This window comes from Egretta garzetta, unplaced genomic scaffold, assembly GCF_000687185.1.
Source record: "Egretta garzetta isolate BGI_Z169 unplaced genomic scaffold, ASM68718v1 scaffold200, whole genome shotgun sequence".
Lineage (NCBI taxonomy): Eukaryota > Metazoa > Chordata > Aves > Pelecaniformes > Ardeidae > Egretta > Egretta garzetta.
In genome coordinates this window covers 721,741-741,899 of record NW_009258379.1, presented here as the reverse complement: position 1 = coordinate 741,899, position 20,159 = coordinate 721,741, and the positions used below count along the sequence as shown (strand labels likewise).

Below are 20,159 nucleotides of genomic sequence, written 5' to 3'. Positions count from 1 at the left end.
CCTATGGAAAAACAGTAGAGAAATCTCTATGGCTCATGTAAATAAGGGTTATGTAAGAGGGATTTAAGAGGTATCTGTGGATTCAAAAGGGCAAATTCAGGTTTCCACATTTCCTTTTAAATCTTGGTCAAGCGCTTTACAGCATCTGTCAGTGCAGAATCCAGCTGCTTCATAAGCTACATTTAATTCACATTCTGCTCAGTATGTAAACTAGGTGATAAATTGCATATTTTGTTAACAATACTCGCATTCGTATTGCTGGAACGGCTCACAACAAATAATTAAAATCAGCATATTTAAAACACATCTTACATTCCTTTCTACTTCAATTAATCTATCTTTAACTTTCAGTAATTCTCTAGTAGTTTCCTGATTTTCTTTCTCCCACTTATTGACAGATTGATTGTCTTCTCCGCTTCTTGGGGGAGAATTCTGAACCATCCTTTCTTCTTCTTGTCTTTGCTTGAGAGCTTCATAGTTCTTTTTCACCTGAAATTATTTAGGACAACTTAAATTAGTTTTAGAATTTTCCATTTTCTACATCCTGATTTATTACATGACCACACCACTTTTCACAGAACAGAAAGCACCATGTGTATGTTACTGTATTTGTAAATTTGCTTTCTGTGTATGTTTGGGGAGATTAACTACAACTAATTTATGGATACTGGTAGCTTAAACATAACAAACACTTGGGCTCATAGTCATACCTGTCTAACAGGAGGAGACCTCTATTTTCTATTTTACTTCACTGCTTTCAACTGTATCCCCCAACTTTTATATTAAAGTACAACGACCATGGAGATCGTATTTCTTTCTTTAACCAGCCCACTGAGGCTGTTCAAGGTAGGTCAGAAAATGTAATTTACTAAGAAATTGTATTTTTGACATCCCAAATCAAATCAACTTCAGATTATTTATCCACCTGACATATTCAATGACCAATGAACAAACTCATCAACAACTTTTCGTGCAATTACAACACTGGGCCTGTATTACTGCAGTCTTAAGAAGCAATCATACCTTTGTCCTGCTTAACAATACCCCAACAATGCCTGGGTTTTGCTGTCTTACACAAAAGGTCAAGTGTAGAAATAACAATAGCTGGTATAGGAGTAATTTAATCTTATAGAAAAAAAAAATGTCATTTTTCCTTACTGTTTTAAGTTCCTGACGGAGCTGCTGGTTTAAATTTGTTGATTCTTCTAAACGAGCCTCCAGAGCAGCAATCTTTTCTTCTTTTATTTCGAGAGACTTCTTAAGTGTAGATTCTAATTTTGACTCCAAAAGCTTGTACCTACTGATCAATGACATCACACACAAAAAAGTCTGTATTTCATAAAATTATTTGAGGCATTTAAATTCTAAAATGTTCTGAAACAGTAGCCTCATAGCTACATTCAAAAATGCTTGAATGCTGACTCTATTCAAAAGCATGAAGACACCTCAGTATTAATATCAGGTCCTATGTCTAAACCAAACAGAAGATGGAAGTCAAAAACATTTCTGAATCCTTCTTTCTTTTAAAACATATTCGACATGCAAAAAGCCACTTTCAGCCACACCAGTAGGTTGCTGGCTTTATTTGGATCATTAGTGCATGTGTGATGACAGCACTCTTCCTTCTGGCTCCACTCCAGCAAATCCAGCAGGGACCCGAACTAAATTAGAATGTGAAGTATTTGGAGAGCAAGATTTTCATCAATTTCCATTTCCTGCCAGCTCACAAAGAGGAGGCACTAGGGAAGGAGACGGAACATAGTACTTTGCAGGTGCGCACTCATTTGATGCATGAATGTGCAAATTGCTCACTCAGCCCAGCTGCTGATATTTTAAGACTGTTATCACTCCTGATGTGCAAAGCTTCCATTTTTTACCATATTTACAATATTGTAGGGCACCTAAAAAACCCTAACCATGTATCTGGGAGAGAAGTGGTCAGATTTAGAATACATCAGTTTAGAACAGTATCTCCTGAAAACTGCCAGTGCAGGATATTCTAATGAATTATTAGCCTTATTAGGAAATACCCCAAACCACACTCATTAATCACTTTCAAGCAGTTCAGTCACTGTACATGTGCTCAGAATCTGAAAAACATCCCACTTCTCCCCACAGTAGGGTAAGATAAACCACTAAGATCTCCCTTTTTCATTTTGACTGCTGAAGAATTTATCGGTTTAGTGAATAGAATAGATTGCAAGAGACTCCTGAATGGGCAACAGCATTAGACCTAGTCAGGAACTGGAGCAGAAGACCAATGGTAAGAGAATTAATAAGTGGAAAACTGTCCAGTAGCATCATGTCGTCGGATGAGAATCCTAGATCGCAAGGTATGACAAGCAATTCTCAGGAACTTAAGAAACAGTAGGCAGTCTATGACTAAGAGAATAGATAGCGTTTCATCTTGCTCCGAAGCATATCTTCAGCTACAAATAAGAGTTTCTGTTACTGAAAAAGTTATACAATTAAGTAGGAAAAAGTTATACAATTAAGTAGGAAAAAGTTATACAATTAAGTAGGAAAAAGTTATACAATTAAGTAGGAAACAAAGAAGGAAAAGGACTAATAGCAGAGACCCAATATCCAGTTTCCCTTTGAACACCTAATAACTGAACACCTAATAATGAAAGATGGTACAAATTTTCTAGTATCACTGAGATTTGGGCATTTCAGATTCAGGATCAAAAGCCACAAATCTTTTGTCTAAAGACAACAGCCATTTGAAAAGAATAGAAAATGGAAAACACTTCAAAATTAACTTATCAAACACGGTCAGCTTAGGCTCCAATAGAAAGACTCTGAAGTGCTACCAAGAACATTCAACAAAAAACCCACAAGCAGCTCTCTCCAATCAGGGAGAGAAAAATTGTGCATTTTTAATTTCGGTCATCAAAATGAGAGGGGCAGACCAAAAATACACTGAGAAATAATTCTGGCCATAATGAACCTAGCTTTCTACAGGCCTGGTGAAACAACTGCTAATGCCTCACCTACCTAAAGATATTAAGAAAGCAATCCAGGTACCTTTTGGATGGATGAAAAGGTTGAGAATAATGAAAAGGTAGGACAGTGGCAGAGCACAACTTCAAACCAACCATTTTCAAAACAAATATTCCACATTCACAGTCATCCAGCTCTACATGAAGATGTTCAAGATAGGTCTACATTCCGGTTTGAGAAAAAGCTCCGAACAGTGGCACAGCCCAAATTCCTTCACATCTAAAACTATTTCATCACAAGCCTGAGCTCAGAGGTTGGCTTTAGATAATGTTTTGGGTCAGCTTCAAGATATAAAGCTTACTGCACACCTCCCCACAGATCAGCCTGAATAGGCACATCATACCCAGCATGATATCCAAGTATCTTGTACCGTCAAATACTCCATCTGCTTCTGTGGTGCTTTCACATGGTCAGTGCTGGACAATCAAGTTTGCCATAAACACCTTTCTAGACAGGCATTATCTCCTGCTGCGAGGCAATCTGCGAAGAATTAAGTGTGAGCTGTTCTTACGACAGTGCAGCTGAGCAGTACCAAACGACAAGAGATCCATGACCAGCAGCAGACATGTGCCAAGTGCAGGTCAACTGGTATGCAATGTTTAAGCCTGCTCTTTGGGCTGTGCTCTTAATATACAATATATACACAGCAAGAAAAGGTGCACTGATTCCTTGAAAAAGGAATAGCAGTTAGAAGACCACTAAGGGAAGATGGCGGGAACGAAGAGAAAATTACTTATTTGTGTAACTCCCACACACAGCTAACCTGGAAGCAAAGGAAGAAATTAAACAGGTCATGACAGGTGCCAGAAGTATGTCAGAAGTTCATTTACAGATTATCATTTAATGAAAGCTGGATAAAACTCCCCATTCCACAGAGATATGCAACTCCAAGTTTTCTTCCAAATTAAAATGTATAGATCCATTATAACATCATTCTGTAAAAAGCAAAGGAAACACTAATACTGTATGGCCCAAAGTGATGATGCATGTAATATCACAAACCAACTAACCTATGAGAAGTGAACCCACACCATCTGATCTTTAGAAGTATGAGCACTTGTAAAGGACAAGTGCCATTGTCTGGAAAGTAGAAGTAGACTTGTAAGTCTTTTCATGTAGTACGATTTGCATCTTTACAGAACAATATTCTCTCCCTTTGCAGGAGCACTCACTCCAACCACTTGGAATCTAGAACGTGATTTAGAAAAATGTTGCTCAATCTGGACTTCTTCATCTAAGCAGTTTAAGCCTCAACTCAGCTCAAGGATTGGTTCTTCTTTGTATGGTATATTCACCTAAGGAGAAACCAAACGCATACTATGCACTGTATGCTAACACAGTAATGCTTAAATAGGACGAAATCACACTAGGGAAAGTTCTGAGAACTTTTTTTGACAGAAGAACTCCTCATCTGTGAGATGAGAAAGGTAGATGAAAGACACCAGCAGAAAACAAGAGGTGGTAACAGATTCTCCCTACAGGATTCTGGCACCACACCAGTAACAGAGCACTGGCAGTAAAGAAGGGAAACTGAAGAGGAAAAAAAAGTAATTTGGTTTTCTTTTGATATAGAAGGCCCAAAATCAATCTTCATGTTCATGACAATCAGTTTTAATAACAGATCATGACAGCAGCTTTTTTTCTTCTTCTTTTTTTTTTTTTTTTTTTAAAGAGCACAACTGAATAGCATAGTGAAATAAAGTTTGGCTAGAAGCCCACACTAGCCTGCTTTTCTCCTGTCACCAATTTTCCCTAAATCCCTACAGGATAAGACAGAACACAACATACAGTAGAGGAAACAGATGTCAGGATAGCAGCTGCTTTATAATGGCAGGTGTGGTAGAGCGATAGAGCCAGCACGAAGTTTTGGAGACGCTCGAGTATTGATACTTCCCAGCCTGTGTAAGTGGGAATGCAAAGAGTTTCCTTTTGGTAGGAAGAATTAGAAGGAAATAGTTGAAAGGTTTTTTTGAGATAGTTTAAGGTAACGGTTACGTGACAAAAGTGTAAAGAACATAAAGAACATTTCTATCACCCAAGCAGTCAAAAAGGGGAAAAAAAAACCCCAAACCCCAACTTTGGGCCTATTATCCTTTACTTCTCCTGTTCCTGCTGCTAAATAGAACATAAAACATTTTAATTATACATTACCTGTATCTACTGACATGCTTAAAGAAATTTCTTAGTGGCAACTCACTTTCACAGACAGCTGAATGTAAAAGCACATCAGTTACTTTATTCATTTCAAAGAATAGAAAGTTCCATTTTGGGGTCTATTAAAATCTATGACTATGCACAAAACCAGCCTGTGAAACCATTTTATCGTTATGAATAAAAAAAGACCCTCATTTCTACGCTGTTCCAGGTAGGCCCTGACATTCTCACCTGTCATCACTGCTCTGTTCATCATGCAAGAGCCGCTCCTTGTTTAAGCCTATTTTTTCAAGTTCATGGGCAAGCTTTTCTAGATCGTTGTTCATTTGTTGAGTCTTCAATTTTTCATTCACCAAGTCCTTACACAGAAAAAATTACAGTCAGTGTTAGCATACAAATAACGTAGGCTTAATTCTAGAAGTGCCGAGGCAAGAGTCTTTTATTACTACATGACTTGAATAATCCAACATTAACTCTCCTTTCCTTCCACTTGTTAGCTTTCAGCCACATCAGACATTACACTGTTAATGAGAATATGATTTCGCTGTAGCTGTTTACTCCCTCCCTTTCTGTAGAACTTCTCTTTCAAATTTGGACTTGAACATTACAATGTTTGGCCAGAACAAATACCGACATGAAGAATCTGAACAACGTTTATTTAACAAAGGCTCCACGACAGTCCGTGAGCAACCTTACACAATTCAGTGGAATAGTATTCAGATTAAAGCATGATTTTTATTTTTTTTCAAAAATACAGATACAATTTCTCTACATTACAAACAGACTATGATGAGAATGATAACTAATTTGTGTTTACCTCTCGCAAAGTGACAAGGGTTTTCTTGTCAATTGTAGCTCTTTTCACGAGTTCTTTATTTTCTTTTTCTAGTTCTTTCAGGCGTACACATGACTCTTTATATACAACTATTTCTTTAAATAGAGATTTATTTTCCTTTTCCAGATTACTAATTTTTACATTGTTTTCTTCTAAAGTATTATCTTTAATTTCTGCTTGTTGTCGAAGCCTTTTATTTTCTTTTTCTAGCTGCTTCTTATCTTTTTCCAGTTGAGAAGTCTCTTGTTCTAACAGCTTATTCTCCTTTTCCAATTGCTCTAGGCGCTTACTAGAGATTTTTAACTCCTCTAAGTTCTTTTGCAGAGTCTGATTTTCAGACTCCAAATCTTGTAATTCACTTTCTAATTGCTGAATCTTCTTATTGCTGTTTTCAAGGGCTTTCTGTAGCCTTTGGTTTTCTGTGTCCAGGCCTTGGTAGCTGACTTCCAAGCGTTCAGTTTTCTTGAATGAGGCTTTCATGAGTTCAAGGCTTTTTTTAAGTTGCTCCTTTTCACTCTCCAGTTCCTTATTTTCCAGTTGTAATTGCGCCACTTTAATGCTCGTACACTTCAAGGATTCAATTGTTCTTCTTAATTCCAAATTTTCTTCATCGAGTTGTGAATTCTCCTTTTCTAAGGATTCTAATTGAAAAGTGAGATTTTTTAGGCTATCCAAAGTTTTTTTGAGTTTTCTGTTTTCCATTTCCAGGTCTGAGTTTTCTTGTTCTAAGGCCTCAATCTTCTCACAAGTGATTTTTAAGTTAGTAATTTTTTTCTGTAATAATTCATTTTCCTTCTCCAAATGATGCACCTCATTCTCGAGCTCTTCTGCTCTCTCCCCTTTCTCTTTGTAGTGTTCCAGTTCTTTCCTGACTTGCTTTTTTTCAAATTCAATCTTATTTAACTTACTGCTGGTCTCTTTAATAGACTCATGAAGGATTTTATTTTCTTTTTCAATTTCTTTCATTCTCGCTTCAGCACTGATTTGTGAGCGTTGTCTCAGAGAAGCTACGGTTTGATTCAAGTGTTCATTTTCTTGTTCTAATAGCTTAATCTAATTGGGAGGGAAAAATCGTAAATTCTGGTAAGCCAACAAGCAATTACTTCCATATATAAGCTGAAAGCTATTAACATCACATCATATTTCCCTTTTATTTATGTTACATCTTATTTCCCTTTTATTTTAAGTTTAAAAAAAAAATCTGTACTGGTATTTATTTGCAGCATTGCAAATATTGTGTATGTACACAGGTGGAAGTCTGACAAAGTCAGTCAAAGTGAGTCTTAAAATATCTTCCTCTTGGATATTAGTAGGTAACAGAAAAATAAAACTAATGAAGGACAAACCAAAACAAAGCTGTATCTATTTCTTAGCTTCATTTAATTTACCCAGATTTTAGATTATTTTTCTTAAACTCTAGTTTCCAGAGATGCGTGTCTACAAAGAACAAGACTGCGGTCCAGTTCTAAACCAAACTCAAGATGGAGGGAGGTATGGGAGCCGCAAACGTGTCTTTATTTCACTTGGGAAAAAAACAGAGGTGATCTGGGGGATATGAGGGCATCCTGATCACAGTCAATAACATTTTGGGAAGAAACACAGCAAAGTTACATTAATTTTTGAGTTAAAAGAACCCTTGGACATGCTGTTCCAAAACAGCTTCCAGAGAAAGTAAACCATATTAGAACTGAATTATTTTCTTAGGTAACATATTCCCAGATCTACTTCAAGGACAAAGGCAGCATTTACATCCTAATTTTTAGTATATCTTGACTTTTTCAGTTACTCCAAATCATTTGAAATTATCTGGGTATGTAACGACAGACAGCAAAATCCACAAAATTGTTTAGGTCAGTATTTAAGAATACACTAATAACATAGCATAACGGGTGTTTCAACAATAAACTGTTTTGGAGAAAAGCAAAAGTGCTAGTTGCAATGAAAAACAGACTGACAAAATTATAGACTGTTCTTTCATATTTAAGTCTGAATGTAAGTATTAATTACAGGATCTACGGCTCCATTCCCAGCAACGACAAACTGTTCTGAAACGATTAATGAGAAACTAATTAACAGGTGGCTAAAACCACAACTTTGTAACACTTCTTTACGTAACCTGGTATGTTTCTGAACAGGCATAGTTACTTTCCATGAATTCTGCTTCTATAATCCAAACTCAACAAAAATCATGATTAATACCTCCACGATTTTTGATGAAATCAAACAAACCTTGTACAGTTGACTACAGTAAGTTTCAGCATAAGATTTGTAAAAGACATGAAAGAGGCTGCTAACCCATCACAGCTCCTAAGTGTATTATTTTTAAGCAGAAACAGTCCCACTGAAATGTCAGTCCTACTCCAACACGTTTAAAACAATATACGTATCCCTGATGGTTGAATTGGGACCTATTCCAAAAAGTTTTAGTCCTTTTTTCCCCTAGAGTACACTTCTAATACAATGTATAAATCAATTATTATAACAACGAACACTTCTAAACAAGACAAACTGGAATATTTTCTGTTAAAGAAAGTAAAGCTTCAATGCTAAGATTTTTTTCATTTTTTTTATTTTTTTTTTTTACTTTTTCTGCCTGGAATTTCATTTACTGATTAAATCGGGCCTTTAAAAATTTTCAGGATTTTTTAAATACTATATTCTGTATTCCAAAATACTATACCCTTGACTTTTTTTGTTCAATTTAAATCTCATCAAGACATTATCAGTGAAATTTATAACGATAACCACAGTTCTAATTCTGAAGGACTTGATTACTAAATATGGGATTTCCAGAATTTTCCACAACTCATCTCCGAGTGGCAACCTTCCACAGGTCCTCTGAATTGCTCTGCAAAGACCTTTAGAAGGTGTCAGCACCCGTAAGATACAGATACGTCAGTGACATTCAGTACCCTCCCAAATACAGCTCGAATCTTTTACCAAGACCCAGATGCCAGTTTCTGGCAACCAAAAATAAATTCTGCTATCCACCTGCAAGTCACAGCTAGAAAACAGTCCAGTATAGGGGAGTACTGTGAAGGTGGGTATGATGGTTCCTACTCCCGATAAACAAGGCTGTGAGCGACACAGGAGGAACAGAGTCAGCAGTGGAGCAGCAGACCGGCTCTGCTACGCTGGTCTCTGTCAGGTCCCTTTGAGGGACAGGCTGCTGTAATTCTCATTAATACTCCGATGCTACTTCAAACACTGACCAGCTGCCTGGAACCCGTTCTCCTCCATTGAGAGGTGTCTGACTTACCTCCAAAGTTCCCAATTTTCTCTTTTTGCTGAGCTACACCCTCTAAACAACTATAGCAAACACACAGCCCATGAAAGCCACGGAAGCATTACAAAACACTAAAAAGTTCTAAAACTAACAGTAGAGCCTCAGCTAAAAATGAGTCATGCCTCTCACCGGCTGCAGGCCTCAGACAAGCTATTTTGCAGCAGATATGTGCTTCTGCCAAATCTGCTACATTTACAATCCCTTTATGCCTGCAAAAAAGTACAAAAGGAGAACAGTAAAGTACAATGCAGCCTTAAGACTTTTGATTCTGCTACTCACTTGTCGCTCTGAGTTTTCTCGAAGTGCTTCAAGTGTCTTTTCAAGCTGTGCTTTTTCTTTCATCAAATCTTTACTCAAATTTTGACTGTTCTGAAGACTTTGTTTCTCTTGGCTAATTTCATTCTCTAGCTCTTCAAGCTAGGGAAAAAGAAATAAATATTACATGTGCTTAAAAATGGCAATAGTATTACTCTTAGCTGGGTTGAAGGTACTATTACAGAAATTAATAAAGAAGGTTAAAGGAAAGAATAAAATGGTATTTTCTATTCTTTATCTGAAACAATTCACCTCTTCTAGGGGTAAGTTTACTTCCGCCAGAATTTTCTCCCTAGTTCAGCAGATTATATTCCTGAAGTACTTTTGCATTAAAAAAATTGTTCAGATTTTATTAGGCTCTGGATGTTTTCCCAAGCATCTTTTTTTCTTTTAAAATTCCATTTTAGTGAGATTTATACTGCTCCTCCAAGTCCCTTTTAGCTTACGCGGGTCGAATGTTGTTTGCTATTACTTAACTAGTTCAAGAGATACTTATGATGGATTCCCTGGAAATTAAATACATAGGTTTGTTTTGCCAAATGGCTCCAACTGTCTTAATGTTGCCAGACAGCAAAACTATTTACGAGTGAAAATAACCAAGTGTGATTTTTCTGTCACATCTAAGCTATAATTAGTTACTTAGAAGCAACATACACATTGTATTTTTAAACAATCATCGGCTGGAACATTTATATTCTCTGTCAATTCCACTGTCCACATTCCCCAATCCTAGACCAGTCCAGACATAACTCAGACCCCAGGCGGGGGGATACTTTTAGAAACAAGTTGTCTGAATTCTACATTAAATTGCTGCTAAATAACACTGAGAAATAAAATCACAAACAGATAGTAGAATGGAATTTGTTCCTCCATGAACTGATTCCTTGACTGGAAATATACAAAAAACATGGTATCAATTAGGTCAGTACCTGAATTAAATCTTTCTTTTAGGATGAGACTAACTAATGTTTGACCACTTCTGGTTTCCCTCTCCCGCTTCCTCTCAAATTCAGATTTTCCTGGTCCTTTACTTAGCAGACCAACGCACGTTTTACAGGGCTATTGGCACTTTCATTGGCTGTTGCAAAGGAGAAGGTAACTGGCTCCATCACCCCAGCAGGGATGCAGTCTGCCCAGCACTGGCCCAGGCTGCCCAGGGGGGCTGTGGAGTCTCCTTCTCTGGAGATACTCAAAGCCCGCCTGGACGAAGCCCTGTGTAGAATGCTCTAGGAGAGCCTGCTTTAGCAGGGGGGTTGGACTGGGTGATCTCCCAAGGTCCCTTCCAACCCTTGCCATTCTGTGATTCTGTGTGATTCAGTCAGCCTCCGTCTGGGAACCCAATTCATCCATCGCCCGTCCAACCGCCAGCTGGGCCCTGGGAGTGGAGTTCCTGTGGTCACTGTATCTCGTATTTGTAAGACTCTCTATCAGCGGTTTGTTTGAAGAGAAAGTGTGCCCAGATAGAGGTAGACGAGGTATACAGGAGTCAGAACAGACATTTTATTAAATTTCACGCTTTTTGCTGATCACTGTTCAGAGCATTGCTTTTAGGGGCAAGTGAGAAAAGGGACGTCGCCAGCCATCCAAAGTGGTAAGAACAGAGTCAGACAACCACAAGGACCCACTACTTCTTGCTGCTTATACCTATTCCTTTCTTTTGTACCCTCCTAGCTCTCTTTCTGGTACCATACAGAAACTCAAAGCAGCACACAGGCTGCTGCAAAAAATACCATATTGTTAAGACATCAGAAAAAGCATGCAATACAGTAGGGATTTCTTTCAATTTTTTTTTAATTATCTCTTACCCACTCTAAGAATAGTGTAACATCTGAAATAGCTTTTACTTCAGCAGATATTTCAGAAGCTTCAGCCATTTCACTCCACTGTAATTAGTCCTGGCGTTTTTTTTCAATCTCTGTTCTTTATAAGTATCACTGTCTGAATTACTCTATTTGATATACATAATTTAGAGAGTAAAATATTGTAGATCAGCACAGATACATCTGACAACTCCTCTCATTCATTTGCTCATCAATTCCTTGGCCCATCTCTTTCTCTGTTATGAATAAGGACACATGACCAAGTTTCCTGCTTAGACTTATCTGTCAGTCTTCACCTATGTACACACACTTTCCCTTGCTTAATTACAAAAATTTAAATAAATGTTCTCAAGTATCATAAAACACTTTCATTACTCATTACATCCCAAATATTAACCTATTTTTCCCCCTCATTGGTAGAAGACCTTTCTGAATCAAATGGTCACATTCTTACATCAATAAAAAGGTATAATTAAAGAAGAGAAAATCCTCTCTGAGGTGGTTTTCTTTTTTACCATAAACTACACACACCGTATCACTGTTTAGACCCTAGTAATACTTTACCCAAAATAACAGCAATTTGTAAAATTACCTTTTGTACCAAATGTTAGGCAACTCATACACTGAAAATTACCTTTTTGCCAAGCCTTTGGTTTTCTTTTTCCATTTTCAGAATCCTGGAACTACTGCCTTCTACAGAACCCACTGCACTTTGTAGTTCTTCCACTGTCTTCAGCAAACTTTGGTTTTCCATTTCCAGCTTCAGTAATCTGCTTGATGTCAGTTCATTTACTTCATGACCAAGTGATTTCTGTGGCACTGTAAAAGAAAAACACCATTTAAAAAAAAAAAAGATTACTCATTACCTGGAGTTCTTAAGACTTTGCATTTTTAGACTTAGAGGATTTAGAAATCTTTGATGGTCCTCCAATGCCTTGCTGGTGAATAGAGCTAGTTAGGATTAATCACCCATCCTCCTCACCCAACAGATAACACTGCAGATGGATAAAAGGAAATGTTCTACTCATCCTACAGTTCCTACTCACACCAGAGATTTGTTTCCTGCACCTGACGATCTCTCTCTAAATTTCCACAAATCCTTTGTATGGCATCCAGCGTACGACCAAGCACGCTATATCGGAAGAACCAAAACTTTTGCCACAGCTATACCTCTGCAAACAATTATTCTGAGAAGCCTTAAAAAAATCTTTCTTAACTTTGAGAACAGCACAGCAAGACGACTCATGATATGATACAGATTATACAAATCTGAATGGCAAGACAATGTAACTCCAAGGTACTTATGGGTTTTACACCTCTGTTTAACTGAACAAGAATCACAAGAATTCACGTAGGCTGTATCTCCACGGATACATGGGAATGAGTAAAAAAAAAAACCAAACAACTAACCAAACAACAAAACCCCCAAAACTCAACAAAAGAAAACAAAACAACAAAAACCCCAAACTGTCGCATCTCTTCAGAGGACAAAAGACTCTGTATTTTAGAAATAAGGACCTGTAATTTCCTAATGCTGTCCAGCCTCTGAGCTTTCAATTTTTCTGTTTTACCAGTTTGCAAGTATTACTATGTTTACCTTCAGAAAGTTCAGTAGTCCTATTAATCTGTTCAAGTTCCCAGCCAAGATGCAATGATTCATCCATACTTTGTTTCTGAGCCATTTCTAGAGTCATATTTTCCTCCATGAGTTCCTCAATCTTCTTTCTGTCCATATCACGCTCCTTAAAAATTATGTCACATGTAATGTTAGAAAACCATGTGTCTCAACGTGTGGAAAATATTTTAGTATCTAGTATACCACAGAGAAATGCAAAGCGCGTTCTCTGATTTGCTAATACACAGTGAGACGGGGAGGAAGAGATGAAAGTATGGAGACCTTAGAAGAGAAATGTAACAACCAGCGAAGAAAAATATGCAGAGAAGAACCTCTTCTCATCATAACCTATGGCAATGACTACTTACTCTTTTCAAAGTTCACTTCTCTCCAAATATCAGGAAAGAAATTCTAAATAATACGCACAGCTTGGTAGCACAGACAAAAAAACCAAATGGACAGAGAAGCAAAATTTTACCTTCTCTAAACTGTCATAAGACTACTTTGATGCAAAAAGCTGTAACAGAACTGGGTCCATGATGAGTGTCTCACCTAGCTCTTTATAAACCCCTCTCCCCTCACATGCTACTTTAACAGGAGTAAGTTGCAGCTGCAACTCTCAACATTTTGCAGAAAACAGAAGTAAACAGAAAGCAATAACCTGTCACACCTTACGGAAAACAAACAAATCAAAACCACCCAGCCAAGTTATTACTTTGTATTTTAGAGTATTTACTTTCTGGAGAAGAACTGGTTAAAAACAGAAATTATTTTGGGAATAACCTTCTGAATAAGTATGTTACTATGTTGCCAGAATTTGAAATATGAATAAGTATTTAAGTGACAACAGACTTATCTTCACACACAAAAAAATTGATCCTATCATTCTTACTAATGAGTCTCTGTATTTCTTATCATCATATATTAGCTATCCAATTAAACACTGTACTGCCTTTCAGAAGAGTCCTGCCGTTGGGAGTTTCTCCTTCCCTAGGCAGAACCAAAGCTATTGCAGGAAACCGCATCTGAAAAGTGTTAGTAAATCAAGACATACCTTCCTCCTTTCCCTCACTTTTTGACCGGAAGCTCTTTTATTAAAAATAGAAATGAAATTCAATGCATGTCAGTTGTCTTTGCCACCCTCCATTTACACTTACCATCTCCATATCATGTAATTTAGCTTTTAGTTGTAGATTCTCTTTTTCTAACTCATGTAATTTATCAGAACGGGCTCGGGTCCCCTCTAATTGATCTTCCAACATTGTCTTTGTTTCTAGCAACACTTGATTGTCTTCCTTTAACTCCTGCAAGAATTAAGCAACAAAAAAACCTCTCACAACAGAAGTATTTCCGTATTCATACAAACTTTGATACACCTCGTAACTAGTTTTAGAAATGTTTCTCTAATGCCAAAACATTCATTTGGAAGTTGTAACAGACTTTTTATAAAAAAGAAATTTACAGCAGTATCATGTAGCTAACTTATGCAATTTTCAGGAAAAGAAAATTTTACGTAAGAGAAATGAAACAGTCCCTAAAACATTAAGAATAAATAAGGTGTTCATAATTACAATCAAACCATAAATATCTCTGTGATTTGAGATGTGATCTGGAAAGATGTATAGCATGTATATGGACTATAGCTAAGTAAAAGGCTGACATCAAATAAAAATGACGTGTGTCAGACTCAAACCAGAAATAAGTAGTATTTCACATGTAACTGAATTGTGGAGCATATTGCTGCATGATCGTGTAGGTGAAAAGGCTTACACGTGTTGAGAAGTTACCTAATTCATGCAAGAGAGGGCCAAAAAGCTCAGGAGTACCACCTCTGAGTACAATTTCCCTGAGCAGAGACTGCTGGAGGCTGGGGGAGCACAACAGGAAAGGATCACCAAGTGCTTGCCCTGTTCTTTCACTCCCCTCTAAGCATCTACTATTGGCCACTGTCAGAGACGGGAGATGGATGTAGATGCTACTTTCAGTCCACAATTTATCTTATTATCAGATTGAACTCCCTGATGTTTGGGTTGCAGGAAACGGAGAATAAAACTTAAGAGAATAATTTTCTACAGTCCATAATTGGGTTTACAGGCCATCAGGCAAACTTACTTAAGCCCAAAGTCAGCACGCGATGCTGAAAATGCAACTGCATTCTTGAAACACAACCAGCCATATTCAAAGGTCCTAAACAGCTTTAGCTTATGTACATAGAGGATTTTTTTTCTAATGGCATCTGATGAAAATAATAATATGTAAAAACATATAATTGGCAATTTTACTCATGATATAAAGGCAAAACTTTTCAAACTTCAGCATACAGTCAGCTGCAAAATCTGAAAAAAGATCAGTGAATATAACATACAAATATTTACCCTTCATACTCCTCCCTACACAAATATTAAGTTAACTTATTATTATGAAGCAAAACCAACCAACTAATTAACATCTGTCTCTATTCAAGCATGCTTGAAAAATCAGACAGTTTACAAGCTATGAAAGATGTAAACAAATTTTAGGTTTTTTACTAGCTTAAACATTCTATGAAAATGAAATTTCCGCTGTTTTCAAATCCCATACACTATTCTCTTTTCCTTTACCAATTTTTTTAATCATATGCTTTCAGTCCCTCTATACTACTCTGTAGTAGGTATACACAGTTTATAAAGCCATTCATGTAAGATGATTTTCAAATAGTTCACAAAGGTTCCCTCATTCGCGGGCAGGCTGATGATAATGCTCACCACTCACAGTACCTGATTTTTCCAACAGACCCGTGTATGCTAAACTATTACATCATATCTAGGTAACAGCCAATGACTTTGAGGGAATTTGAGAACATGAATCACCGCACTGGACCTCTATCACTGAGGTCAAGTTGAACAGCAGTATTTTATTTAAAGTATGTCAAACATTGAGAAAAGATCCAGAGTTGGAAAGTAGTTAGGTTTAAGTCATCAAAATAACTCTGAAGTAAACCACAGCAAACCAAAAAAATGGTTATTCAGTATTTTTTTTTTTCCTTGACATACCTCCACTCTAGCTTTGTAGAATTCAATATCATGCAGCCTCTCTTTATACCGGCTGACTTCACTTTCAAGCTTGTCAACTCGAATTGCCTTCTCACGAAGAGCATCTAATTCATCTCTATACACTCTGGCAGAACGGGCATCTGAGAGTAAATTCATATTCTAGAAAATAAGAAAATACCAAAATTATAGGCAAGAAGAATGGACAGCGCATGCTGAAGGATTACATAGCTGCTTCATTATTTAAATCAGGAGTAATGTAAAGGAGTATCATAAATTAATTCTGAGAAAGGTAAAAGGAAAAACATAGTATTTTAGAGGCTCAGTCCAGATGATGTATTTCCAGGAAAACTGCACTGGCCCTTTTCAAGGAGAGGTGTGTACACAATTTTAAGTTTCAGAACAGCACATTTCTTTTACGGATAATATTTTCAAGTGACCCCAAATAATTTTATATACTCATATCGTAATAATAAATGAATCGGATGTTTTCCCTCATCATCAACACATAGACTCAAAGTATAAAGAAAACCAGCCAAAATCAGAGTGGATTGTTCTTGAGTGCATGTACACCCATATGGTATGTTGGTGATAAATTGCCTGAATGTGAAAATAGAAAAATTAAAGAAATACTAGCCTAACTCAGAATTTTCTCCCAGCATACTAGACCAAATAAAGGAATAAATTATACAAGACCACATTCAGAGTGCAGAATAAAAAAAATGCATGAAAGCATACTTCCTAATTTAAAAAAAAAACAAAACAAAAAAATAGTAATTCTAGGGGTGGCAATTTTTTTTGTCCACTTTAAACAATAGTTTTACAAAACCCGTACCTCTTGCTGAAGTCTCTTCAGTTCAGCTTCCATCTGTTCAAGTTCCTGTTTGCAGTCAAGCAACTGCTCAGTCTTTTCCTCACTTAAAAGACAAAACACAAACCACAGTTAAGTATGTCTGCAAAACTTGATTATTATCATCTTGTTTGAGAACAAAATAGTGAGATTCATGAGACTTCCCTTATTTAATCCAGAATTTCACGGACATCAGAGTGTAAAACTTAGGTATGCCATTATGCTTTAGGTATTCTTTAGGTTTTAGTCTGCATCTAATCTTTTAAATTTGGTCAGATTTTTTGTAGTCCTTTAAATTGTTCACTAAGATCTCCCAGTTAGGTGGGGCAGAAAACATTAGGGTGTAATAAGCAATTTTTTTTGTAAAAAAAACCCAACCCAGACAATACATGTGAATGTGTATCAGGAGATCCACATCCAAAAGCAAACTTAGAATAATTTCAAAATATACATTCAAAAGGTCCAAATATTTTCCAGGAGAACCAGACAATGCCCACTGTTGCATCCTGCCACAGATCAGGTAAAGGTGATTTTAAAAGCACTTTTATGCTTTTGTCATTTTTCTCTCCCTTACAGAGAAGAATTAAGGTTTTCAGGTGACTTTCCTCATTAAAAGAAGATACTGCTCAATAACCTTTAATAGTCTTATGAAATGCATACTGAATTTTAATTTTAGTGAAACAACGCAGTGTCTGTTTTAGTCTACTCAGAGATTTGCAGTAAAACCAATTTGACATAGAATTCTTACAGGACTCATTCTTAACTTCTAGCTAACACTTATTTCTCAATCCTCAAAAAATGAGTTCGTTAAACAATGAGTAAGTGCAAGGGAAATATTTAGTTCTCTCAAAGACATGGAATACCTAATGTTCAAAATTCAACTGCACCTCAGAACAAACACTGTTGAAAAAACCCTGCCATATCGAGTATTGTATGCCCCCAGAAGATATATTGCATATTCAAACATGTTACTGTATTATTTAATATTTTGGAATACAAGTGTGAAACAAAACAGAAGTAGAAAAGGGGGAAATAAATAGTAATATTTATTAAATAATACCTTTGATGGACTGAACTGTATAATTCAATCTAAAAGTAACCACACTAACAAAAAACATATTTGTTTTAAACAAAACTAGAACAGTTGTTTTTAAAAATGAGACAATCTTACAACGAATTATCTTTTTGCAACCATATGTTGTTTCAGAAAGGTCTTTGACAGCCTAGAAGCACACAAGGGTTTATCTATGTGTAGCTCACTGCAACACCACTGTCCACAGCTGATATCAAAGCTTTCCCTCTACATGGGTGTTCAGAAACCATAAAGAAATACAGATGTAATCTGTATTATGTTAGATTACTGTAACTATTCTTATATTATTGTTCTACATAGAAACACACAGGACTTTATATAGAAAATTAGGTGTGCAATTTCCAGTTCTGGAGTTTCTGTATTACAAGCCTCAAATTGCTGTTTTGCATTTAACTGTTGGTATATGGTGCTACAAAGAAAAATAATCTTTACAGATCTTTTGTATGAAATTGTATTAGCTTCAGTGCGTACTAAACCAGATATGAAGCTTCATTGCCAAAACCAGATTATAAATACATTTTAAACTGAGTATTTTCAACTCTGGAACGAATCTCATTTTAAATTTATCAAATACATACAGCATTTAACATCAAAAGCTACAGACAGAAGTTAATTTATCAAAGTCTAGTATTTTAAATATAGTGCTACGCGTAAAAGAAATTTATTTACGAACTGAATTCAAATAGAGTGCAAAATGTGAAATGTTCCGAGCCATCACTGTTGCCCTAATTGCATGCTTCAGCTACAGACTAGAGAGGATTGTACTAAATTATACAGAACATACCAGTGTTCACTGTTTAGGCTATCTATTAACTGTCAATCAAACTAATAACAGCAATTTTTTCACTAATTTTCTTGGTGCAGCTGTTTATAGAATATCCTGGGCGGGCTCATTTCAGTAGACACATAATAATACAGACATCAGAAAAAAAAAGAGCCGTATCTTTTTGTCCTCTATTCTTCATGAAGACCAAGATGTAGTGGGGGAAGGGGATCCTCTGAGTAAATCAACCAGATACCTAATTCAGCCAGCTAGAGATGATCTGATCAACAGACTCTGATAAGAGCAGACCAGCAAGCTGACAATTGTGACTTATGCTACCTTCAACTTTTAATTTAATTTTACCTGTCTCCTGTCTCCGTGAGATATGCTGGATTAAAAATAAAAAATAAAAATCTTTATTTATGCTGTTTCTAAACTACGGGCAAGTTACTATATATATAGAATCTCTTCAGATCTAACATTTGTATTTTAAGTTCAAACTGCACACCCTTTGCTCTGCTAAAACAACATTACACATTGCTATAGCGAGAAACAGATTCTCAACTGGCCTGTTATTGTTCTCTTTAAATAACTCGTCACTACTGCTCAGTTCCTAGACTATGAAGACAAAGTACCCACTGATGATTGCTTTTCTTCATAAAATAGAAGGGATAAAAAAGGTTTTCATTAGAATATAAAAACAAAGAAACACAGATTTTTGTTATAATGGGACTGATTTTTCACAGTGCTCTGATGAGGTGAAGGAGGGGAATACACCCCTTCGCTAAGAGGTCAGCACCAGGGGGAGAAGGCGGCGTGCCCTTAACTGGATGAACATAGCAAGTTGGAAACTGTAAGAAACCATTACTGACCCGAGCTATAGAATTTACTCATTTCACAAATTACACTATTCCTTAGACATAAATAACCACCTCCTGCCAGTAAACTCAAAGTCTGTTTCACTGCATCCAGGTCACGAGATTTAGTGTAATTTGGTTTGCATAATTTTCTTTCTTTCTTTCCTTCATTTTTCTCTGTAGAGTGCCATGGCAGATAGAAGCAGAACAGCACTGAAGAGAATGCACAAACAAGTATTGTGCAGACAAGGAATTTTTTACATAGAAAGGAGCGAAGGGGGGGGTGCCAGGAGATTATTCTAATGATATTTTTTTTTTCCTATCTGCAACAAAATTAAAGTGTCTCCTAAACCATGAATGAACCATAGATGACTATTTCTTACTATATTTCCAGCAATAAACAGGTAACTTAATCGTGCGGCTGATAAGGAATCACTACAGCACTATATCCTTTTAAAAAGGACGTTTTTGTCCCTAATCCTTGAATGGTCAGGACACAACTCCTGCTTCCAGTCCCTACCTGCCTGCCCCATGCAACC

At 36.6% G+C, this 20,159-nt stretch overlaps 1 protein-coding gene across 5 annotated transcripts in view; it reads right to left on the bottom strand.

The window, feature by feature from the left end:
- CCDC88A (coiled-coil domain containing 88A) overlaps positions 1–20,159 on the bottom strand; it is a 78,969-nt gene that overhangs the window by 27,046 nt on the left and 31,764 nt on the right. For all 5 annotated transcript variants that reach the window (XM_035896069.1, XM_035896074.1, XM_035896081.1 and 2 more), the window contains exons 9-18: positions 16,893–16,974; positions 16,061–16,219; positions 14,186–14,332; positions 13,011–13,155; positions 12,048–12,232; positions 9,558–9,695; positions 5,975–7,045; positions 5,389–5,516; positions 1,159–1,300; positions 313–489 (exon numbers count right to left, since the gene is read on the bottom strand). In XM_035896069.1, the coding sequence (XP_035751962.1) occupies positions 313–489; positions 1,159–1,300; positions 5,389–5,516; positions 5,975–7,045; positions 9,558–9,695; positions 12,048–12,232; positions 13,011–13,155; positions 14,186–14,332; positions 16,061–16,219; positions 16,893–16,974 (2,374 nt within the window). The remainder of the gene's footprint in view (positions 1–312; positions 490–1,158; positions 1,301–5,388; positions 5,517–5,974; positions 7,046–9,557; positions 9,696–12,047; positions 12,233–13,010; positions 13,156–14,185; positions 14,333–16,060; positions 16,220–16,892; positions 16,975–20,159) is intronic.